The 25,357-nt window shown below is 38.7% G+C and overlaps 2 protein-coding genes and 1 long non-coding RNA gene across 5 annotated transcripts in view; 1 reads left to right on the top strand and 2 right to left on the bottom strand.

Annotated features, from left to right (window-relative positions):
* Positions 1-372: 372 nt before the first annotated feature.
* Positions 373-3,719, bottom strand: LOC149101330 (uncharacterized). Its single transcript, XR_016203176.1, has 2 exons — positions 1,089-3,719; positions 373-558 (listed from the first exon to the last, which is right to left on the bottom strand). It is a non-coding gene; the product is annotated as an uncharacterized LOC149101330 (long non-coding RNA).
* A 7,205-nt stretch (positions 3,720-10,924) lies between these two features.
* LOC110063000 (protein SEC13 homolog) lies at positions 10,925-20,382 on the bottom strand. 2 transcript variants are annotated; one of them, XM_089276303.1, is made up of 11 exons: positions 20,225-20,382; positions 16,671-16,752; positions 16,180-16,249; positions 15,682-15,771; positions 15,553-15,596; positions 14,468-14,524; positions 13,365-13,438; positions 13,140-13,260; positions 12,561-12,620; positions 12,359-12,445; positions 10,925-11,425 (listed from the first exon to the last, which is right to left on the bottom strand). In XM_089276303.1, exons 1-11 carry the CDS (start codon positions 20,380-20,382, stop codon positions 11,342-11,344), a joined length of 927 nt encoding a protein of 308 aa, XP_089132429.1. In that variant the 3' UTR covers positions 10,925-11,341. The 2 variants fall into 2 exon arrangements, with proteins under 2 accessions (XP_089132429.1, XP_089132430.1); XM_089276304.1 differs by lacking the exon at positions 20,225-20,382 and adding an exon at positions 17,389-17,607.
* Positions 20,383-21,362: 980 nt separating this feature from the next.
* The window catches only part of LOC110062993 (uncharacterized), a 13,066-nt gene continuing 9,071 nt past the window's right edge, over positions 21,363-25,357 (top strand). The window contains exons 1-3 of one of the 2 annotated variants that reach the window (XM_089276301.1): positions 21,363-21,635; positions 22,939-23,032; positions 24,889-25,357. The exon at positions 24,889-25,357 is cut by the window's right edge and continues 259 nt beyond it. In XM_089276301.1, the coding sequence (XP_089132427.1) occupies positions 24,935-25,357 (423 nt within the window). In that variant the 5' untranslated portion in view covers positions 21,363-21,635; positions 22,939-23,032; positions 24,889-24,934. The remainder of the gene's footprint in view (positions 21,636-22,938; positions 23,033-24,888) is intronic. The other variant, XM_020769941.2, reaches the window with a different exon arrangement.

Raw genomic sequence — 25,357 nt, 5'->3', positions numbered from 1 at the left:
TTAGTGATAGGTTTTTATTGAAGTTCATTATTAATTATCTTGCTTAAGAAAATGTGCTATGAAAAAAAAGATATAAAGACCTTGCATTAGTGATAGGTTTTTGTTGAACTACATTTTTAAATCTGTCCCATATAAGAAAAATACTTCCCAATTGGGATCCATACTTTTGCAGGTCTTTGCCTATTGGATACAAGCTAATAAAGAGAGGTTAAATAAAAAATATATACGTGGCAAGATGGAAATATTCTACGTCAGAGAGGTTTGATTTGTTGTTCTTTCTTAAAATGTCTTTTCATCTCTAACTCGGTTGAAAGAAAAAAAAGACGATTGCACGAGAAAAAAAATGGAGTCCAACAAAAATCTGAAGAAAAGGAGTCCCCCTATGGGGGCTGACACCATGTCCTTCCGAACCGAAGCTCGGAAATGTAACCACTTGGCTACAGGGGGACTCCTTGAATTGGATAGCAAATTTAACGGTACCTATATGTACATGAAATGAAGTTTTTATTGATAGCCTTATCCTGCTTTGGAAAATGTGCTTCGAAAAAAATTAAAGAACTTGCATTACTAAATCTTTCCCCAACAAAAAAAAAATTACCTCCCAATTAAGATCCATACTTTTGCAGCACTATGCCTATTGGATATGAAAAATGACATGGTAAAATGGATGTATTTTAAGGTCAGAAAGACTTTGATGTCCTTTCTTAAAAGGTCTTTAATTTTCTCACCAAACACGGGTAAAACGGAAAAAAAGGAGATTGTACGAAAGAGATCAATGGACTCCAACACAAGCATGACAACAACAACAAAAAAAAGCAAAACAAACAAAACGGATCCCCTTGCAGGAACAGAAAGCCATGCCCTTTCGAACCGAAGCTCAGAAATGTAGCCATTGGGCTACAGGGAGACTCCTTGAATTGAGTAGCAAATTTAACGGTACCTATATGTAAATGAAATGTAGCTTTTATTGACAGCCTCATCTTGCTTTGGAAAATGAAGGACCTTGCTTTAGTTATAGGTTTTTATTGAAGTTCATTATTAATTATCTTGCTTTAGAAAATGTGCTATGAAAAAAAAGAAATAAAGACCTTGCATTAGTGATAGGTTTTTATTGAAGTTCATTATTAATTATCTTGCTTTAGAAAATGTGCTATGAAAAAAAAAGAAATAAAGACCTTGCATTAGTGATAGGTTTTTATTGAACTACATTTTAAAATCTGTGACAAATAAGAAAAAGACTAAGACCACCTGGCGAAGAACAGTTGAGAGAGAGAGGAACAGCGCAGGATGGCGTACATGGGATGAGGCAAGAGCTGCTGCAGCCAACAGAGAAAATTGGAGGCATTCTGTGGAGGCCTTATTTGAGCTAGGTAACAGGTAAGGTAAAATAAGAAAAAAACCTTCCAATTAGGAACCATATTTTTGTAGGTCTTTGCCTATTGGATACAAGCTAATAAAGAGAGGTTAATTTAAAAAAAAAAGACGTGGGAAGATGGAAACATTCTACGTCAGACAGGTTTGGTTTGTTGTTCTCTCTTAAAATGTCTTTTCATCTCTAACTCGGTTGAAAGAAAAAAAAAAAGGTTGCACAAAAAAAAATGGAGTCCAACAAAAATCTGAAAAAAAGGAGTCCCCCTATGGGGGCTGACACCATGTCCTTCCGAACCGAAGCTCGGAAATGTAACCACTGGGCTACAGGGGGACTCCTTGAATTGAGTAGCAAATTTAACGGTACCTATATGTACATGAAATGAAGTTTTCATTGATAGCCTTATCTTGCTTTGGAAAATGTGCTTCGAAAAAATATAAAGACCTTGCATTAGTGATAGGTTTTTGAAGTACATTTATAAATCTGTATATATATTTATAAATCTCATAATATTGTATTAAAGTACATTTATAAATCTTCCCCAAATAAGAAAAAGACCTCCCAATTAGGATCCATACTTTTGCAGGTCTTTGCCTATTGGATACAAGCTAATAAAAAGCGGCTTGAATGAGAAAATACATGGCAAGATGGATATATTTTACGGTCAGAAAGTGTTTAATGTCCTTCCTTAAAAGGTCTTTCCACACCTAACTTGGTTGAAACTGAAAAAAAAAAAAAAAAAGAATATTGTACGAAAAATATCAACAATGGACTCCAACACAAACATAATAAAAAAAAAAAAAAGGAGTTCCATTGGGGACTCTGAACGCCATGCCCTTCCGAACCGAAGCTCGGAAGTGAAACCACTGGACTACAGGGGGACTCCTTGAATTGAATGACAAAGTTAACGGTACCTATATGCGCATAAACTGCAGTTTTTATTGACAGCCTCATCTAGCTTTGGAAAATGTGCTAAGACAAAAAAGAAAGACCTTGCATTAGCGATAGGTTTTTATTGAAGTCCATTATTAAATCTTTCCCAAATAAATAAAAAAAATGACCTCCCAATTACGACCAGCACTTTGGTAAGTCTTTGCAGATCGGAAGCGAGCTAATAAAGAGCGGCTTAAATGAAAAAAGACAACGCAAGATGGGTATATTATACGGTCATCCAAGTTTGATGTCCTTTCTTAGTCTTTCACTTCTAACTTGGTTCAAATGAAAAAAAAAAAGAAAAAAAAAAAGACCGTACGAAAAACATAAATAGAGTTTACCTCAAAAATGAAAAAAACAAAAACGGAGTTCCCCTGCGGGGGCTGAACGCCATGCCCTTCCGATCCGAAGCTCGGAAATGTAACCACTGGGCTACAGGGGGACTCCTTGAATTGCGTAGCAAATTTAACGGTACCTATATGCACATGAAATGTAGGTTTTATTGACCGCTTCCACTTGGTTTGAAAAATGTGCTATGAAAAAAATGAAAGCCCTTGCATTAGTTATTGGTTTTTATTGGTCCATTATTAAATCTTTGCCAAATAAAAGAAGTGATCTCCCAATTAAGACCAGTCCTTTTGCAGTTCTTTGCCTATTGGATGCAAGCTAATAAAGAGCGACTTAAATGAAAAAAGAAATGGCAAGATGGGTATATTTTACGGTCAGACAGGTTTGATATCCTTTCTTAAAAGATCTTTTCACTCCTAACTTGGTTCAAAAGTAAAACAAAGAAAATTGTACAAAAAAAAATGGAGTCCAACACAAAAATAAAAACGGAGTCCCCCTGCCGGGGTTGAACGCCATGCCCTTCCAAAACGAAGCTCGCAAATGTAACCACTGGGCTACAGGGAACTCTTTGAAATGGGTAACAAATTTCACGGTACCTATATGCACATGACGTGTACTTTTTACTGACGGCCTCATCTTGCTTTGGAAAATGTGCTATGAAAAAAATGAACGACCTTGCTTAAGTTATATAGTTTTTTTGAAACCATCATTAAATCTTTCCCCAATTAAGAGAAATAACCTCCCAATTAAGATCCACACTTTTGCAGGTCTTTGCCTATTAGATATAAGTTAAAAAAGAGAGGTTAAATGAAAAAAGACATGGTAACTTTGCAAGATGGGTTTATTTTACGTTCAGCCATGTTTAATTTTTTTGTTTAAAAGGTCTTTTCACCCCTAACTTGGTTGAAATGGAAAAAAAAGAAGATTTACGTAAAAAGGTAGGTAGACTTCCCCGAAACATGCAAAACAAAAACGGAGTCACCCTACGGATCTGAACGACACGCCCTTCCGAAAAAAGACGTCGCAAGATTAATATATTTTACCGTGAGCCAGATTTGATATCCTTTCTTAACAGGTCGTTTTACTCTTAACTTGGTTGAAAATGGGGAAAAAAGATTGTACGAAGACAAGATGAATGGAGTTCAACACAAAAATGAAAAAAACGGAGTCCCCCGAACCAAGTTAGGAGTGAAAGGACCCTTTAAGAAAGGACATGAAACCTGGGTGACCGTAAAATATACCCATCTTGCCATGTCTTTTTCATTTAAACTCTCTTTATTAGGTTGTATCCAATAGGCGAAGACCTGCAAAAGTTCGGAACTTAAATAGCGGCTTAAATGTATAAAGACATGGCTACCGCTAGATGAGCATTTTCGTGGACAACGTACAAATCTGTTATTTACTAACATTTTTTTTATCACACGATTCCCTCATCGTCATAACATACCTAAATGGCACGACAAATAGTTTTGTGCCACACTAAAAAGATTTAAAACACAGGTTTTTTAATTAGCCTCGTATCTTTATAAAGTTTGTATGTTAAGTCCATTACTCACTGTTATGTTCGCGAAGATTCGTATTCAATTTGCTCTCTTTTATACAAAGTCATCTCTGCTTTCTTAAACTTTTCACCTATCAGTTACTGGCTCAAATAAAAGGAGGCTTAAGAAGACCAAAGGGATTGTGAATCTGCTTAACTGTCACGGAGAAGCTGACGAGCAAACGAATCAGGGCACCAACCTGGCGAATGAAACTACAATGCTGCCGATAAACTTAATAAGGAACCCACCGGGGACCCGTTGGGAATGGGGGGGGGGGGGGGGGGACACGCCAGAAGGGAACGTGCAGCGAACCTAGTGTGTAAGAAAGAACGTAAGGGACCGTTCATTTTTTATGAGGGAGGGGGGCTGGTGGGATTTGGGAAGCACCATTTAAAAATCGCATGACCCCCCCTCAGCTTACCAATTTTTTCACATGGCCCCCCCTTGTGGCGGTCATTTTTTGGGATGACCCCCCCCCAAAAAAAAAATTGAACAAACAACATTTAGATTTCAACTGTTTTAATATTTCTCTATTATCCCCCTACTTCACGTTATCGTGCTCACTATGAAGACAATATTTACAATCCCAATACTACAGAGAGCTGTTGTTTAAAAAACAAATCAAAAGAAAGAGAAGTCAATTTCGGATCTCCTAGTTATGGCTCGCCCTGAGCGTGTGGCATTTGGCCTCTCATTGGCATCTTCCTCGTCTGAATTGATGGATGCAAGAATGACGTCACTTGAGTCATCTTCTCCCCCAGAGTCAATGGTATCACTGTCATACTCATCATTGTCACTTTCATCCGTTTCACTGCTGTCAGCACTTGCCCTGTTGTCATTTTGTATCAATGTCCTGGCATTTCTCAGTGTTGGTTGGCTAGCTCTGAGAGGACTCTTCTGCAGCAAGCATGAATGTCTTACAATTGCCTTTCTCACTCTTGCTGCTTTTCAAATGTTGCTTCAGCCCGAGGTGGTTCAAGTACTTGTTTAGTTCTGGAACACGTAGCTTTTTAAGCTTGGTTACATCTTCGCACAACTCAGTCCAAGGATAATCTTCATATGATTTATCTTTTGCGTCCCTACTTAACTTTGCCTTTTCTTCTGCTCTCTTTTTCCTTTTAAATTCCAGCACTTCAAGATGCTGAAAATAATCCACCAGAAACTTTGATTTGACAATAAACTTGCCTGCAAATAGAGCAACGCTCTCTGGGTCAGATAAAACCAGCCTGCCACTTCCACGCTCTTTCTTCGCTTGGACCCTTGGCTGCCAGTCATCTGGATCACGCCCTTCTTTTGGGGTCTTCTGGTAGGAGAGGTAGTGGTATTCCGGTAGGCAGGAATGGTCAGGAACTGGTTTAGGGTATATTTCTATGGGTGGTCCAGTCCATTTACAACAAAAAGAACAAATTTCTCCTACCTTTTCTCGACAGGACAACTTTAGAAACTCCCTGTAGTTCTCCCCCTCCTCATAGTGCTCATTCATAAACTTCTCAATCTTACGGGAGTAACAGTGGCCTAGAACAGAGTCTTTCCTTGCTCCTGCATTGTGATACTGAACCAAGTACGAAGTGTTGTGAAGAAACTGGAAATCTGTGGATGTGTTGTGTGAAACACATTGTTACATTTAACTTACAGATGTCTTTATTTGGAAGGTTTTTACCTCTACTCTAGTGATAGGCATTTGTGACCCCTGTTGGAACAAATGGCATTCTAAAGGAATTTTACAAAGCCACGAGAAACGATCGTTAAAACAGAAAGCTGTTGAAGTACAAGAAGATGAGCCGGTAAGTGTTAATTTTTGGTCAATGTTCCTATTTTTATCTGGACATTAAAAACGCATGTATGCTTCACTTTTATAACGAGAAACTTCTGTATTTTCCTATTGTGAAGATAGCACCTAAAACTGTTTGAACATTTTTACAATAGTATGTGTCTTTTAATATATCGTTTGACTCAGGTCTACATTTCACTACACGAATACAACATCAAACGGTTACACGAACCATGATCATTCAATAATATCAGTTCAATATAATAAATAAAAAAAATTGTCTTTCCTTTTCTGGTAGGTCACTAGTTCCTTCTGTGCTGATGATACAACCATACCTCAGGGTCTCCGGAAAACAAGCCTTGGCTACATTGTTAATCCAATCGGGAAAAGAGCGCATTACTACATGAGCATCATGAAAGAGGCTCATTCCAAAATGCGCAATAATGGCGAAAGCGACAAGTCGTTTAAGAAAAGGTTTACAGCTGAACGATCCAGGCAGTTTGACATCTTACAAGCAAAAGAAGCAATCTTTCTAAGTGCGGATGGCTGTTCAGAAAGGGCGAGTGAGTTTTCCATGCCAGGGTACCAGTTGAAGCCCAGTGATGGAAGAAAACTGAACTTCTCCATCAAAGAGCACAGAGCAATGGTGGAAAAGTTGAATGTCATATTGAAAGATGTAAAGGAACACGATTCCACACTCTTTCAGTCCAATGGGCTTGCGAAGAATTTGCCCACAGTTTTAATGTAAAACAGATCAAATGTATAGAAGCTAAGTTTACGACGGTCACGCAGGACATGGAAGCACTAGAAAATAAGAAGAGCAATTATAACAGCATATTCAAGAGCATACTCAAACAGCACATCAACAAAAGGAGAAGGAAAAAAGAAAACCGCAGAAAGTCAAATGAAAGAAAGAGGAAGCGGACTGAAAACAACGTCCAACGAGTTTATGGAATCTGTGTTGGAAACCCGCTAGGAAATGATCTTCCACAATGCCTTGTGTACCCTCCTAGAACGGCCGTCCCGGAAGAGTGTCTTAAAGTTGAGGATGTTGCCACGTCCCTATTTAGAAGAGATGGGCCATACATCGCACAGCTCTTGGAAGGGAATTATTTTACCAATGCTGCAAGAAGCAGAATCACCACAAACCTTGAGCAGGAAGTCAGAGATTATGTTTACACCCTCATGTACCCTGAAGAGTACACTCTGACGGAAAGCATTGCTGCTTCTTGCAGCATTGGAGAAAGAGACTCCCATAGCAGCACAAGCGGCGACGAAGAACTCGAAGACAGCGAAGATGAAGAAGAGTGCCAGTGAAAGTTACATTCGAAAATAACAGTGTTAAATACTTCTTTTCAGTAGCTACAAATGCTTTTTGTCGCCAAACGTTTTTTTTAAAGGAGAAGGAAAGTTTGTAATAAATTTGTATCCTGCCTTCTATGTTTATTCTATAGCAATTTTTTTGATATCCAAACATGATGCCATTTTAAAGTTTTACTAAAATATTTCACATGACCCCCCCTTTTTCCCTTATTTTTTGGGGATGGCCCCCCCTCGAAAGCCATTTTTTTCGCATGGCCCCCCCCCCCCCCAAATCCCACCAGCCCCACCTACCTTATAAAAAATGAACGGTCCCTAAGGGTAGCAGAAATGACAGCGTTTTCACGGAGAAGTTAGTAGAAGTTACGAAATCATGGCGACAACGGCAACAGGAACGTCATTGAACAAAAAAATAATGAGCAGTACAATGGCTGTGCACGTGCGTTATAATTCTTGGTACATTTCTTTGCCGTCCTCTGCAAAACAACAACTTGAAATGACCAAATTTTGCGTTGCCTAGGGAACACGAACCTTTTCAAATTTTTATTTCAAATTTATCGCTGTGTTCCGGATTTAGTTTTGCGATAGTTTGACAGTGATAAACAAAGTAAATGACTTTAGACTATCGCGCGATTCCTAAGTAAACTATAAATTCATATTTTAATCGACGTTGTCCTCCGCGTCGCCGTCGAGGTTTCGTAAACTCCCTGGGATCGAGGTTCCGTTCTCTCGTGCATTTCCGAGTGCATTTCGCGCGTGTATCTCTCGCGCGTTCCCTTGTGTTACCCGAAGTTTCCCCCATGTTTTCCCTCTTCGTTCCCGATGCCTTTGCAGTTGGATCCGTTAAGATTTGGCTGGTTTATTACACCGTGTGTTCCCTGTGCGTTCCCGCAGTCAGTTCTTTAACATCAACCCTCAATAAGTGCTCCCCTTTGCACAAAGATTATTTTTGTAACATAAACACCGTACAATGTTCTTCTTTTGACAACCTGCAATCTTAGCCAACATTCCTTAGGACACTTGAATCACCCTTAAAATAACTCTTATACGAAGTTAAGGTTAGAATTCTTTATTTCTAGCAATACGGCAAACTTTGGTAAATAATCTACAAGAAACAAGGTAATCAGTATATACAATGCAATTCCAGAGGAAGTTAAGCATTCTGCTTCTACAAATGTATTGACAAGAAAAAGAAAAAAATTCTCATTAGCACAGTGGTATATCTGTATCTTTGATATCAACTGTTATGAGATTAAATGTATCTTAGAGGCCTGATATCCACTTCTCCCTATACATTTAGTAAATACTTGCTAGAAATCTGTATATTTTCTAAACTTTGTAATGTTTTATGCTTTTTGTGGTTTAGTTTGCATTTAAGGTGGCTCGAAACAGTTTCCAACACTTAGATTTTGATAGGTCGTTATAAGCACTCTTTATCACTTGATGTTACAATCATGGTATCAAAAGAACTGCCCAATCATTGGTTAATACCTTGTTATCATGCTCGTGACCCAATAGGTTACCATAGCAACAGTATGACCTCCTAAAAACAGCCTTAATTACAGTTTTGGGAGCTTATAATTCAAAAACGGCACGGTGAAATTTATTTGTATTATCATTTTTTGATAAGCATGATAAGACGCAACTTTTGGCAAAGTTTAAAAAAATTCTGTAGGTAGGGTTCAGAGCTACCTCCAATATTCGAAAATTTATGGAAAGGCCTTTTCAGCTGATTTAACCACAATCTGAAAATTATTTATATTTAACAATTATTCGCCGAAAGCGAAGTGAACATTGGTGATTATAATCCATCAAATATTTTCGCCAGTGCGCGATTAGTTTAAACTCGTCACTTGGCTGAATATTCCCCAGCTAAAACTGGAGAATATCGGCGTGATATCCCCCAATTTTCAAAACTGCGCACGTTGCGAAAAATATTTGAAGGAGAATAAATACAATAGCCTCCATTTGGCGCGAAAAAAAAAAAATCTTATTAGATGTTTTGGCGTGTAGTATCGCTGTATATTTTCACGAGTTGTGCCGTGTTTGACGAGCCCGTAGGGCGAGTCAAAATACAAACAACGAGTAAAAATATACAGCGACACTACACACCAAAGCATCTCATAAGATATTTATTATCCAACTGCTGTAGTGAATAAATTAATCAGTGAAAAAGGGTGAGTATGACAGTTTTGCGTGCGCGCGTCGGCCAGTCCGGGAAACAGGTTTGCTACTGTACAAATAACTGTGCAATATCGCTGTATATTTGTACTGTTATTTGGACGGTATTCGCTGCAGTTGGATAATAAGCTCGGATATTTGTCCTCGGACATTATCTGTTCCGAGAAGCGAACAGTTTTCCGAGAGCCTGTGAGCTTCGAGCAATAGATAATGGCCAAGGACAAATATCCGAGCATATTTTTGCGCCAAATGGAGGCTATTGTGTTTATTGTCCTTCAAATATTTTTCGCAACACGCGCGGTTTTGAAAATTGGGGAATATCACTCGCGCGCGAGCGAAACTATTTGATGGATTATAAGAGATAATAGATAACCATCTCATATCCAACAATCGAGAGTGGAATAATTGTTTTATTAATTAATTAATAAAAACGCCCCTAAGTATAGAAAACTAAGCTAAAATAAAAATATAAACGCCCGAAAACATTACGCGTACGGTTACCATACTTGTAGAGCATGGTATAATTGCTCATATACATGATGGCTAAGCCAATGAAAACTCTTGAATTGCATTATCCAGTGATCCAGTTTTTAATAATAACTATAAGACCTCGCTTCTGATATCAAAAGTGCGATGTGACAAGCATTAGGGGTTTTTATAGACTACGAGTAGTCCTTCTTTCTCTTAGTCCGTCCAGCGAGACCGTAAATAAAATAATAGCCGCGCTTTCGCGTTTTTCTCGCCCCCAGGATTTCGCGCGGCCATTTTTTTCTCGCGGTTTTCTTTCGCGTTACGCACGACGGACTAAGCGAAAGAGGGACTACTTGTAGTCTAGGGTTTCTACGCCTTCCTTAGATCTGAAATAAGGGCTCAGTTCTTTAGTTCTCAAAGATGATCTGGAAATCTAAATTACCTATTGTACCCTGAAAGAGATTGAGGTTCAAAAGGAGTGATTTTATGCATAATTCAAAGCGAGGACAGTGCTTCTGTAAAATATGACAGAACATTTTCTTCTCAAGTTATGATTTTAAATCTCGGAACGTACTACAGCAACAGACAAGTGAAAGATGTCGCTGAAAACAACGGCTGAAAGTAAGTTGAAAGCTCCGGCGAGACTAAAATCTGTGATGTAACAGCAATCTTTGATTCTTCATCTCAGGGTAAATGAAAGTGCACTAAGATAGAGAAACATCAGAGGCAATAAAAGATGGCTAAGGTTTGGAAAGATTACGACAAACAAACAATCAGATTCAGATTCAATGTTTGAAGCTGCACTATTCGTACCACTTATGTTTAAACAAAAACTATTAAAGATAGCTTGGACACAGAAGAAACCCACTGCTCCAGGGTAACTTTCATTGTGAAGGTTTTCTGCTTTTTGATAGCGTCACAAACCTCCTTCAACACAAAGCCTTCATTATGTTTTAGTTATGAGAACTTCTTCAAGTCAATAAACCTCAGTTTGCAATGTGTGATTAGTTTATTCACAACAAAATAATTTTGAACCATTCTTAAATGCTAATGTAGATTAGTCAACTTAAAATGATTGGACAGAGGTCTTTCACAGGTATATTTTTTCAGTTCCATTTTAACTATGCATGTAGCAGTAACATCAACAGTTGATCTACATTTACATAATTCTACAAACTTTGACGAAACATGGAGTCTCCAGGATAAAGAGCCATGTAAAAGTGCTTGGTAAAATTGCTCTTCACACAAATCCCACACCAGCAAATCTCTTCCACTCTTGCTATTTAACAAACTCCACCACTGTCCGTGTAGCATACGACAGATGTATCTTGCATCATGTACATTTTCTCTCTAGATGTTTAAAAAATGTTCTTTGTCTATATAAGGCTATATGACATCACTGTGACATCATTGAGGCTCCTGACCTTGACCTTTGTACACATCACTAACACAAACCCACTGTCCTTCCAGCGACTCCTTCCATAAGCTCACCTACAGGAAGAAAAAGTCCTGTTTAACTTTCACTGATTCCAGATTGGCCAAGTGAGCAGCAACAACTCAGCAACTTCACAAAATAGAGTTGCCTTGCTGCTTTATTTTCAAACAGATGCCATTACCCCATTGATGACACCATAAAATTTTGAAAACAATCTTCTCTAGAAAGTAGTGTCATAAAGGCTTGGTTTAAATAACAATTTCATTGTTGACATGTTCCAGAAGGCATGATCACAGCAAGAAAGACTTGATGGTTACAAATGAAAAAGTGACTGTAGACTCAAATTAATATCTACTTTCCTTTGCAGCAGACATGGGTGTCAACAATACAGTCTTCCTTGCCTTGCATCCCTTTTAAAATTAGATTACTATGCAATGCTACCCTACACTGGGACTCTGTGACAATACGAGTGCATTCTCCTTTACATCAATAATTTGTTTGCAAATATAATGTCATACAACACTCCCCTGAAGAAATGCATCCCATATTTGGAATGTCATGCAAAACTCCTCTGGAATAAGGCACTTCATCATTCTCCTTTTTGTGACAATACATAAAATCCAGTTGTGACAGAGACTTTGCTCTTAATTTGTTAATTATGCTCACACACTGTGTGTATAATTTCCATACTGTCACAACCCCAAGTAATGTCCTTGGCCTTGAGTTCCATTTTAATAAGGCATCAATATTAACTCTGTGAGACAAAAGGTTAATTTTCACTGGCGTACAAGGATAAGCATAAACAACACACGAAGACACAGTAAGGTGCTGTTAAGTAGTGCCTTTTGTTACAAAATTGTCCTAACAAGAGGCGCTAATAGTCAACAACTTACTGCATCTTTGTATGTCAGCTAATGCTTTTGAAATCCTTATACCCTAGAGAAAACCAGCCTTAAAGCTGCATTACGGACATCTGAACTGCTCTTTACCTTGTTGTCTCCACCAGATACAGCTAAAATGTTTCCAGTTACTGACCAACTCACATGCCACACAACATCACCAAACTTTTTTAAAACCTGCAAATGTGTTACAACAACACGTGGTTACCTCCAAGAAAAGGGATTCAACAAGAATTGTAATCTCCAGAGATCATCAACGTGCTTCTCAGAAACACATTTTTGTTTTAATTACCTTTGAAGTCCATGATCCTCCTCCAACTTCATTTTTTGTCCAGATTACTACACGACAATCCTGCACAAAAATAGATATATAAATAAATAATTTGGAAATGCCATAAGTATAGCAACAAATAGCACGAATCTTATGACGATGCTCAGCATTAAAAGTAATAAATTCCCTATACCAGCGCCAACCAGAGAAGTGAACATGTTGGAACATTGGAATTATAAAGATACAATGAACTTTTTCACTTTGTTGTTTAACAATTTCAGGATCAGTTAACCAAATTTTGAAAGTAATTGGTAATTGCTTTGTTTTTGCATAAATAATGCTTTGTGATTGATTTTAGAGTTCCACTCCCTACTGAACCAGTCAGATGCAATTAATGAAAACAAATTGCACCTTGGTCGTGCACAATTTTCCCTGTTTAGTGATTATGATGTCTTAACTTGCTTTGAGGTGTCATTCATTGATTGTGCTGCTTAGTAGGTTTGTTAGATGTGATTAGCCATTGTTGTTGGTTTTGTTTGGATTTACGACAAAAGTTATTGAGAACCCCTCTATCTATTACCTAACTCATGACTGCATTACCTGAGAGCAGGTTGCTAGGGTGCTGACAGGAAGACCAACATTAGGGGCCCAGGCAACATCCCTAACCCAGTCGCTGTGTGCTTCTAGTTCCTCTTCCTCCACCCACTGTCCATCAACCTCTCTTTAAATATTACACAAACAAAATGGATTAGCACACAGTGGACACTCACTTAAAGACAATCAAAAGTCACACTGATCAGAAAAATGATACTAATTGTGACTTACTTCCATACTTTTACCAAGTTATCACATCCTCCAGTGACGAATCTTTTCACTAAAACACCTGACTTTGATCCAGGCTAAAAAACATCAACAAACAGCAGCTGTTATTAATAATTTCAGTTGAACCTACACTAATATATTCCTCTTTAAGAATGTACACAAGCAAGGCAAAAAGGTCAACAATTTGTGTGTAATATGGGGCAGAATGACATATGTCAACCATTGAGAACTGCAACAACAGCTGTTGTTTAGGTTAGAGAATTTTTCAGTCAGGACATGTTTTCACTGTCAATCAAAATCATACAATAGCAGCAATACCTTGAATACCGAGGTGTGGTCTTGAGAGTAGGCATTTAAAACTATTTACAAAAGAGAAACTGTACATAGCTTGAGCTAGGGGAGTCTTTACAGCTACATGGAACTATTGTGTTTGTAAGCGGTAGGTTTGATTAAGAAGAACAATTTTGTGCGGCAGGAATGTCTTAAGCATGTAACATGCAAGCAAAAGTCTTGCTGTGTAGATCAGCCCTAGCACATTAGTGTTCAGAGGTAGAAGTTGCATTATGGCTGGAAAGGATAATTAATATTGCAGATTGACAAAATATTGCTGCACACTTTTGGTGTACATGTATGAACAACCTTACTGTGACATAGAAACTAAATACGAGTATGTGGACAGCAATCCTCTACTCTATCAGGGCTAGAAAAAAACTTGAATTCCAGCTTGCCTTCAGACAAGCAGCTCTTAAATTTTGCTTGCCATGGGAAGTCTTAGTTTACCTTTCTTTTACTTAGTTGAAAGACAACCTGCCTTGGCCTTTGCCCATTGTGCAAGTGAGAATGAAACATTACTTGCCGAGCAGGAAAATCTGCTTGCACCAGACAGTTGCTACCGGTCAGCAATTTTTTGTCCAGCCCTGAATCTATACTATATACATGTACTCTATACCTCAAGTAATTAATGGGTAATAAATTGATAATTAAATAAATGGAACATGAATAAAAAGGTTTGTTCCACATTGTCCATTACTCCTAGTGAAGAATAATTATTGGGCTGTAGGGCTCTAGTAACAGGAGTTAAGGAATTCTCCTGTCATTTTCATTACCTCTAGTAATGATCCTGGTGAGACTGAAGGTGCCCAGCTAACAGCATTACAACCAATCTAAACAAGAAAAATAAAAGAACAATCATAATAAGAAATGAGTGATCAGATCTGAAGGAACATTTACCTGACAGAAAAATGGTACACAAGAAGTAGAAATCATATTTTTAATATTTAATATTTTTTGATAGCCAGAATGGCTCTGACCGTGATTTTAACAGGCCAATCTCAACAATGTACAGCACCTGTATCTGGCAGGTTTAGTCACCAAAGAGGTCTACCAGTGCTTGCAACCATCTCTGTTCTAGAACCAGTCATTGACTAATCTAGATTCATCCAAAATGTACCTGAACCTTACTATCTTAACTCAGTTACCTTAAGCTCCTACTCACATTGTATTTTTCTCTGCAGTACAAAATAATTTTAATGTAATTATACAAGTTTATTATGACAACTGTTACTAATGTAAATGCACCCCACATGTAAAGAAACTTTAATTTGGAACAGGCTTATTAATAATTATGTACTTGATCATTACAACACGCAAGATCACAAATTTAGACCATGCATGTGAACAGAAGCAAGACTAACTCTTACTCATCTGCTACATCCTGACAGCTAATAACAGTGAGCAGATCAAGACAAACTGAGCAATGAATGTTAAAAAGAGATGAACATGGATTTCTCACCGTCTGAGCTTGCAAAAGAGGTGAGAAATTAGGTTCTCACACACTGAAGCGGGGGCTGGGCTTGAGTTAGGATATCAAGTGTCATGCTAGGTCTTGTGACTCAATTTTTTGTTTCTTGCCATACAAGCAACAGCTTTTCCCGCCCACCCTTCCTTTGCCAGTCTGCGCTCATCTGATACATTCTAAGTATTGTTGATGTTCTGTTTTTTGCCTACAGGCTTAGGCTTTGATGTTGCATATTTCACACCATTAGTCCTTGTAAATGCTGTTTTCGGTTTTGTTGTTTGTTAATAAAGTGCTGTTGCCTTGTGTGGCAGACAAATGTCATTCAGTGTGTGAGAATGTTTGTTCTACTCTTCATGGCAGAATCAGTGACATTTTAAACATTATCAAACTTACCGTATGTGCGTTATTTATTTCCTTTGTTTCCCACGTTCCATCACCTGAAAATGAAAACAACATGGCCTATAAGAATTTGGAATCTGGAACAAAAGATTCCACTCTTGAAGAAAATAACAAAACACAAACCTGAACTACTTAAAATTGAGATAGAGCCATCTGATGAACCACAAGCTAACATCAAGCCGTAGTCTGGAGAAGCCCAGCATATAGCGTTCACTGAAACAAGATCAAATCAAACCACGTAAAGAAAAAATGCTTCAATTGTTTTTTATAACCATTTGACATTTTGCGTGGGTTTCCTGTAAAGAAGCTTTTTAGCTAAGTGAGCGGTCATGTTAAATAAAGAATTACTTACTTACTTACTTTACTTACTTATAATGTGTTTATTCTATAAAAGTGTGATCAAAAGCTGTTGACAACTTACAATAATATTAAACATTACTGTTGAACTTGACGGAACCTCTTGTATTTTTGGAAGTGTTGTCAACATTGTAGGTCTGTCTGTCTGTCTGTCTGTCTGTCTGTCCGTCTGTCGCTAGGACTGACTGTCTGTATGACTGACTGACTGACTGACTGACTACCTGATTCTCTGACTGACTAACTGACTGAATCTATTTTGTTTACCTGAAGAATCGTGATTACAAAATTCCTGAAGTTTTGCCCATCCATTGCTAGTTTCTTTCCAAATAATAACCTGAATGAGATAACATGGTTTATGACAATCACAGTACATGTTCACATACAAAGTGTATGTGGTGCGTCAGTGAAGTGCATGACATTTACCATAATTTTGTGTGATGCTTCATGTTTAACATTCTAAGTTTGCCAACAATTTTCCTTTGTTCCTCTTGCAAATGACAACAGTATTAGTTTTGATATTATTATGAATGAAAAAATTGCCTTAAAATTTATTTTCAACACACAAAGTAATAAATTTTAGCATCTAAATCCTTACTATTTATTAATTACTGGACATGTGGCAAAGCCAACTAAAATAGTTCAAAGAATTCAACATGATGCTTGCAATTACGTTTGTGTACAGAAATCCCTGATATTTGCAGGACTCAAACAATTACAATGCTGGATTTGTCTGATGGCTTATTAAATACACTCACCTTCCTATCATAAGAACATGAAGCCAAGAGATTTCCAAACACAGGATGTGCCCAACTAACTTGCCAGACAGGACTTTCATCTCTGAAAATATTGTTAAAATATTACTACAGTGAATCCCAATTTCTCAAACCCTCAGGTTTTTGAACCTCCCGATAACTTGAACCAAACGTTGTTTCCTCACCTTAGTCAAACGCTGTAATTTTACCCCCGATTTCTCAAACTATCTGATTTTTTGAACCAATTTTCATTTTCCTTGGAGGTTCGAAAAATTTGGATTCCATCTTGTACATAGTGTGGTTTTATACTATACTTAATTATGATTGTAATGGCCCAGTGGCCTCATAGGTAGAGTTTTGCACTGAATAATGCTCCATTCAGAACAAAGATTAAAATCATTTTACTTAGAACCGAAAACAAGTCAGACCCACGTTTTCTCTGTAACAATGTGCAATAAAACGATTATCGGATTTGGTTTTTCTTGATAGCCAAAACAATTAACCGACGGTCTTGGTGCATGTACATTGCAAGTGTACCCTGCGAGCAGAGTCTCCAGCAATCTTACTCTTCCCAATTTTTTCAGGAAGATCAAATGAGTCTCTGCTTGCAGAGCAACATAAGTGCTATCAGCCTACAGCCTTTGGCTTTGACTAAATAGCCTCACCACTGATTACTCTGGATGTCATAAAAACTCTCTTCCAAAAATTATTATTCTCTTACAGCATAGTTTGCGAATGAAGTCCGTTGCTAACTTTTATCTTCTTGAAAATTTGCATTCAATTTTATAATTGCTTTCGTCTGTACAAAGTCATTAATGCTTTCTCAAAGTTTTCACATATCGGTTCTGGTGGTTTAGAGTGACTGAAGAATAAATGCATTAAGGAACCTTCCTGGCAAATGAGACTTAAAGGGACAGAGTCAGCTGGAGCACATGCGCATTAGATGTTATTTCATAGCTAATTTGCATATCACAGAGACTCGATCCATACAGTTCTTAGCCAAATATGATAAAAATAGCATCTTAGAATGAGCAAAAGCACACTCAAAAACAGGCTATTCAGTAAACGATTGAAAATCAAGCAAAACACTGTGAAGATTGAAGCGGATGTACTTTGATTTCAGGTTGAGGTGAACTTTTTTCAAAGTGAGAAAACTAGTGTCCAGGTTAGCGCGGTCCCAAAGCTGACTGTGTCCCTTTAAGGCCTGTCCAAACGGGAAATGTTTGGCGACCAAACACCAGCAAACATTGCTTCATGACCAAACATTTTACCGTTTGGCCACCTTGTTTGGTACTGTTTGATCGTGTTTGGTCATGTTCAGGGGTGTTTGAGAAAATTTGAAGGCCATCAAACATTAGATCAAACAACTTAAAGCATTTCTTTTGTTCCCGTGTTTGATGGGCGATGTTTTGTTCGTTTGGACAGCCGTATCAAACATGTTTGGCGCGCGCATGCGTAGCACGTTTGCTCAGCAGCTTGTATTCATAGTTTGATCTGTGTTTGATCAAACATGTTTTGACCGTTTGGCCACTCACTTCAACATCAGCACGTTTGATCACCAAACAATGTTCGATGATGTTTGGTTGCAAAACATTTCCCATTTGGACAGGCCTTTATAGTGCTGCAATAAACTTAATAACAAACCCACCAGGGACGCGTGGCGAACGCAGCGGGGCGGGGGGGCGGGGGGGAAGACACGCCGGGAGGAAATGTGCCGTTTAAAGTAAGGGAAAGAGCAGCGAACCTAGTATGTAATAGAACAACAATAGCAGAAATTACAGCAATTGCAAGGGAAGTTAGTAGGAAGCCCAGGAGGAACCCATGATGAAACACATGAGGCTACGTATGGTGGAACTCAAGTGATACTCGCGGTAAAACGCACCGAACACGCAATAAAACACACGCAGAGGTTACTGGGATTGCGTTGGGCAAAAGGATGTACGGGTAAACATATGGGGGAACTCACGGCCACTACCCGGGGAAAGTAGGAGGGAACTCATCCTACCCTTGCATTTGCTGTGGATTCCCCGATGTGTTCTCGTTTGTCACTGGGCATTCCGTTCCAACCTCGGTCCCAGGCTCTCTCTACTTTACAAGGACAAGGCAGGCAAAGGAGAGAGAGCCTGGGATTGAGGTTGCGTTTCCTCATGTATTTCCTAGTGCATTCCCTGAGTGTATCCGTCTTGCGTTCCTTATGTTACCTTTAGTTTCCCCCGTGTATTTTGCTGTGGAATCCGTAAGGTTTTTGCTGGTATATTACACCGTGCGTTCCCTGTGCGTTCCGTTCTCTAGCATCAACCACCAAGAATTACTTCCTTTCGACTTAAACATGGTACATTGTTCTTCTTTTAACAAACGCTGACTACAATCTTGGCCAAAAGTCCTTAGGACATTTGACCAAGAAGCAATTGATAAGATAAGATCTTCCTCCTATTTACTCCTCCCCCCCCCCCCCTTCCCCATCCAGTGTTGGAATCTTGGGCGTGACCCATGTTGGCATTAGATGGACGACCATCAACATTGTGTTGGGGGTGAGGAGGGTAGGGGAAGGTGAAGGCAAGAAGCATTTGTTGGTAAAAAGATAAAATGTCCCAAAGATTTTGGCCAGGATTGTGGCTGGTGGACATAATTGCGCTTTTTGATTGCAACGTATCAACTGAATATCACGTATACGTATGAGCTCGTGGATTTTCAAATATGTTATGAAACATTCAAATACATAAAATGAAATCACCCTTAACATAACTCTTATACCAAATCAAGTTTAGAATTCTTTATTTTTAACATCTGAATAGTTTTATTAGGACAAACTTTGGTAAATACTCTACAAGAAACAAAGTATGCAACGCAATTCCAGATGAAGTGATGCATTCTGCTTCCGCAAATGTTCAGTATAATTAAAATAAAAATTAAAAACTCTTGCTAGAACAGTAATATATCTGGGTCATCTATTTCTTCATATATCAACTGCTATTCAAATATATAATTGTATCTTAGCTCCCTGTTATCCAGCTCTCCCTATACATTTAGTAAGTGCCTGATAAAAAACTGAATATTTTCTTAACTTGATAATATTTATATGCGGAAGAATTGGTTCATGCTTAGGGTGACTATATCGAGTTATAGATGTACACGGGAAGTTTAGAGAGCAAGAAAGAAGCGTAAGAGTTGCTCGAGGCGATAGCCTCTTGAGTGCTCTCCAAACTTCCCAAGTGCATCCATAACTCGATATACGCACAGCTAAAAGCATGAACTTATTCTTTTATAACATGGCGACAACAGCTTGGGCGCTAAAGCATGTTTTATTTGTGATTGACTACAAAGCTCTCACAATGCACGGTGAAGAAAATAAACAAATGTCATTAGGATCCTAACACGCCACAATAAGTTGAGCAACGGTTGAATGAAAACGCTTAATCTGGTTTCTGAAATTGTCAACGAAAAATTCGCTTCTTCGAATTAATTATAATGAAGATGTAGGCAAACAAAGTCAAAAATACTCAATAATAATGCAGACAAACAAAGTCAAAATACTCAGCTTTGAGTAAACATCTTACCTTGCCGAAGGAGGAATGCAGGGAAACACAGGGAATGTGAGAGAATTATAGAGAAGTTCTAAATACACTATAATAAGAGTACATGAAGTACTTAGGCATTTTGGCATTTTGAATTTTGAAAACCGCTGACCCGACTCATAACTTGACTCGTGTCTCATTGTCTCATTGGGGAAAAATTAACGCCCGGGCGGAGTGTGGGGGTATTGAGCGGGCATGCTTTTAAATAACAAATATGTTGTGTAAGCGTCACGGAATATTTAAGTACCATTCACACAGATCTTTGAAGTCAATTACTTTATTTAGGTGTCATCAATTGTCATCGAATAACGCTTAAAACTTTCAAAAGTGTGCATTCGCTCAATGTTGCACACCTGGTATCATTTTTACCTCTGTTTGCGAATTTATAATACTCAATTTTTTTTCCCCTCTCCTGTACATAAGTTACAATTACGCCATTGCGCGCGGATCGTCCGGCAAAAATTCGTTACAATCGAATGGTAGCATTCCGAGTTAAAGCGGACAAACGTGGCCTTTTTCCAAGGCAAACTGAAGTACGTTCCATCACTGTGGCAGCTGACTAAGGTTTAATTAAGTTAACGGCAAAGAAAAAAAGAAGAGTATTTTCTTAGTTTCACTTTTAGGTTTACTGACATGGAATCGATATAATGTTATGCCGTGTTCGAAACAACTGGTAAGAGGCTCAAGAATTTACAAATGGAATTAAGACTCGTTTCAAAACAAAAATCATGTTTAAGACAAATAATCTGGGGTTAGTTTATAATGCAATCAACTATAAAAATGGTTCTCAATGAGGGCAAAAGAAGAATGGCTGTGAGAGGATTTGGAATAACTGACACCGAGGCAGTTCCCATGGAAATATTGGGGTGTACCCGTCGCAGCCCACCCAGTCTTCTCCGTCATCACCTCGGCAAATCTTGCATAAATTAAATTCGCATTCTTCCTGAAGTAAGATTCCTTACTATGGCGATTTGACAGAACAAAGCAGCTTGAATTCGATGAAATATATTCTTCGAGAAATTCTTTAAGATCACCCTGGAAAAAAAACAAAGACATAGCCATTTTCCTTTCTATAATCATGTAAATGCAGACGGAAATATTCCTCGTCCACTTCGTCCGCCATATTTACATTTTACGCGGGAAAAGTATGTCTTATTACGTATGTGCATGTGAAATGTCCTTTAATTTTACGGGATCACTTACACAACGTATTTTTACATAAAAGTGTGACCGCTGAATACCCCCACACTCCGCCCGGGCGTTAATTTTTCCCGTCTCATTGACTCATTGACTCATGTTGACCGAATATTCGGGGAGAAATACTGCGTGATGAACCCAAAGAGCGTTGCCCGTTTCCTGGCTCTCGAGAACCGCTGGCTATGAAGGCTGGAAGGTAAATGCTAATATTTTGCCATTTGTGGATTGAAAAAAAAAGGTGTCTTTGATTATTAGGGACGTAGATCAGCGGAGAGTTAGTATGTTTAAAAATGGGTAAAGGTATTGATTTGGCGAATAGTCGCGAATAGCGAATGGCGAATAGTCGCGAATAGTGCGAATAGTAGCGAACAGTCGCGAAAAGTGGCGAATAGTGAGGAATAGTCGTCAATAGCAGGTGTCAATAGTCACCGATCTAATATCCAGGGTGAATTAATTATCCAAAGAAGCAACAGAATTTCAGTGAATGTATTACCTTTTCTTCTCCGGACTCAGGCTAGTAGGCTGTCCATCGCCGACATTAAGAAAACAGAAAACACAAGGACAACCTAATAAAGACGCATTTACGCTTTTGCAGCGGTTAAAACAGACGAAATTACGTTTAGAAACACCTTTTGTCATGATAAGCCTCTGTGCTTTCTAGCGGAAAAATCCCATCCTAAGGTGCTACGAGGTTAACTGCGAGATACTGGGTACCCTATTTGTTATTATTTGCCACTATTTGCTACTGTTCGCCAGTATTCGACACTGTTCGCCACTATTCGCACTATTCGTACTATTCGCTATTCGCTATTCGGGACTATTCGCTGTTCGCTATTCGCGACTATTCGCTATTCGCTATTCGGGTTTTCGTCGTGTTTATAGTCGCAGCCTATAGTTAATCGTTAGTCGTTCGGGAATCAAACCCATTCGAACTCACTTTCACTCCATGAATTTCGGTCGAGTCGGTAGTCAAACTTAATATTTTTACAAGTTTTCGAAACCGAAAGTGGCTTTACTGAAGCATGGAAGTTTTGAAATCTTGTGTGGCAAACAAAGCAAGTTTTCATTTGGGGTCAGGTAGTTTTTGATCGACATCGGTTGTTCTTGTGTTTTACAGCAAAAAAAATGCTTAGCTGAACAAATCGACTGCATTTTTCAAAACTCGAGTGATTTCAACTGAATTCTCAACGAGGCTTATAAGAGTTAAGACCGTGGAATAGCAAATAGTCGCGAACAGCGAACAGCGAATAGTCCCGAATAACGAATAGCGAATATTAATAATACGAATAGTGCGAATAGTCTCGAATAGTGCGAATAGTGGCGAACAATCTCGAATAGTGGCGAATAGTGGCAAATAGTAGCAAATACTAAGGGTACCAAGTATCTCGCAGACAACCTCGCAGCAACTTAGGATGGGATTTTCCCGCTACAAAGCACATACGCTTATCAGGACAAAAGGTGTTTTCTAAACGTGATTTCTTCTGTTTTAACTGTTGCAGAAGAGTAAATACGTCTTTATGAGGTTATCCTTGTGTTTTCTGTTTTCTTAATGTCGGCGATGGACAGCCCTAGCCTGAGTCCGGAGAGGAAAAGGTAATAAATTCACTGAAATTCTGTTGTTTATTTGGATAGTTGATTAACGCAGGATATTAGATCTAAAGCGGTGACTATTGACGACTATTCGTCACTATTCGCCACTTTTCGCGACTGTTCGCCGCTATTCGCACTATTCGCGACTATTCGCTATTCGCTATTCGGGTTTTCCAGACACCCTTAACAACCTTGACGCTCCACTTGCACTACCAGTGCCACTAGCACTGCTGCCACTTTCATCTTTCTTTGAGCCTTCATCGACACTAGCTTCCCGCTCGGTGACGTTCTGCTTTTGACGATCTCCACATTTGTGACAATATTTGGCCTCAAGTGGACAGTTTTCCCCACAAGAAGAGCACAACGTTTTCAAAATCGAAGGGAAACAATATGGCTTCCATGAAAACGTGGATCGGTCCAGAACTCCCCAGCCATGATTCGTGCGTATTATATTTTCACTTAATTTTTGCAGCGACTTCTTTTTATTTGTAGCAAAATTTTATTTTTGCAGTAGCTTTTATTTTTACAACAACCTTTATTTCTGCAGCAACTTTTAATTTTTCAGCACAAACTTTTTATATTTGCTGCAACATTTTTTCAATTTGCAGCACATTAAAAGCAATTGCAGCAAGTACCTTTGTTATACAGCAAGTTTTATTTGTTTGTAGAAAATCATTTAAAATTGCAGCAACTTTTAAATTTGCAGTGCAAATTATTAAAAATTGCAGCAACTTTTTAAATTGCAGCATGTCCCCTGTGGGCCGCCGTACCTTATGGGCAAATATTTTAGCCCCGCGAAGCGGAACATTTTACTTCAGGCCCCAAAATATGTGATGACCCGAAGAACCATGTATAACACACCTATTAAAAATTAATCTCAATGCGCCACTGATTACAACTTAAAACAACTCTGATACATTTTTAGTAACGCAAAGCACTAAGCATCGTCCTCGCCCGCGTTTCCTAATCTTTGCTTATTACTAGTATATTTTGGTAATTTTTTTTCAGTCGAGGTAAGGAACCCAATCGCTTGAAAAGTGTGTTCGGGTTCTCCTTTCTTCGAGTTTTAAGTCAGCTTGCCCATAGGAAAATTATATATGTCCGCCCGGCTCTTCAGAAAGAAATTTACAAGTTACCCCCCCTCCCTAAAGGTATGAGTTTACATCGTGCCACCCTCCCCCCTCGGCCACCTGGTCTTACAGCCCCATTTCTGATAATTATTGCTTAGTCCCTAATCTGGGCAACGTAGCAATAGCCTACTCGGCGATGTCTACATGCCAGAAACGGGACACTTACTTTAGGTTGTGAAATGAAACGGTTTTAACCCTTTGAATACCAACTACGCATATACGTAATTAATGGTCGTGCTCTTTGTACCACTTGTGACGTCACAATTTAAATGTCATCAGATATTCTTGATAAGCAGATAGTAGTGCTAGGCTAGGCCTTTCCGTACAATGGTCAGGTTTAGATATCGACGACATTCCGACGTCGCAAATCGAAAAACAACGTTATCAGTTTTGGTGCAAAAACGGTGGTAAAATGGTCTACTATGCCTCTGATTGATCAAGGTCCATTTCTAGGCTTCGCCCGTAATTAACATCCAACTTTTCACGGCAGCCAGAAAGAACATACAACGCAAATTTTGGCTTATGCGCATGCCCGGAATGGAAATTTTGCTCAATTTTGTACCTAATCCTCGAAAAATCTCTCCTTTTAGTAAAAAAAAAGGTTTCTTAGCAAAACTTAGGCTTATTTAGCGTCCTGGCAGCTAAAAAACCTGACTAAACGGTTAAAAACGGAATTTTTTGGCGAAAGTTTGGTATTCAAAGGGTTAACTAATACAATTTAATTCTCAGCGTCTAAAGAAAACTGGTTTGGCAGTGTTACACACGAAATTGGACAATGGCGTCCCTAGCTGATGTGGCATTGCATTCAACGGATGGAAAGGCATATTTCCAGCGGTTAACACGACTCCTCATGTGTGGAGGGGTAAAACTTTTAAGAGAAAAGTTCGATTCCATTCATTCACCTGCAGATCTTCCCCTCAAGCTAAGTGCTCCCGCTGTAAAGAAACAGCTTAAAACAGCAAAGCTCACCAAACCAGAATGGCAATGCCTTTACCCTGCACCGGGAGTTTATGGTCAGTCAACCGATTTTGACATTACCCTAATCTTCAGACTGTTTAAAACAATATGCAGCCTTACTGAACCTGTTACTGGATGGGACAATTTGCCAAACAGTGCAGACCACATCCTTGAAGCAGATTTAGCACGGATAAAATACTACCGTAACTCAATTTATGGTCACAATCATAGTATGGAAATA

This window comes from Orbicella faveolata, unplaced genomic scaffold, assembly GCF_042242905.1.
Source record: "Orbicella faveolata isolate gen_17 unplaced genomic scaffold, um_ofav_v1 contig_4, whole genome shotgun sequence".
Lineage (NCBI taxonomy): Eukaryota > Metazoa > Cnidaria > Anthozoa > Scleractinia > Merulinidae > Orbicella > Orbicella faveolata.
Note: the sequence above shows the minus strand (reverse complement) of the source record. Positions and strands in the feature narration are given on the sequence as shown.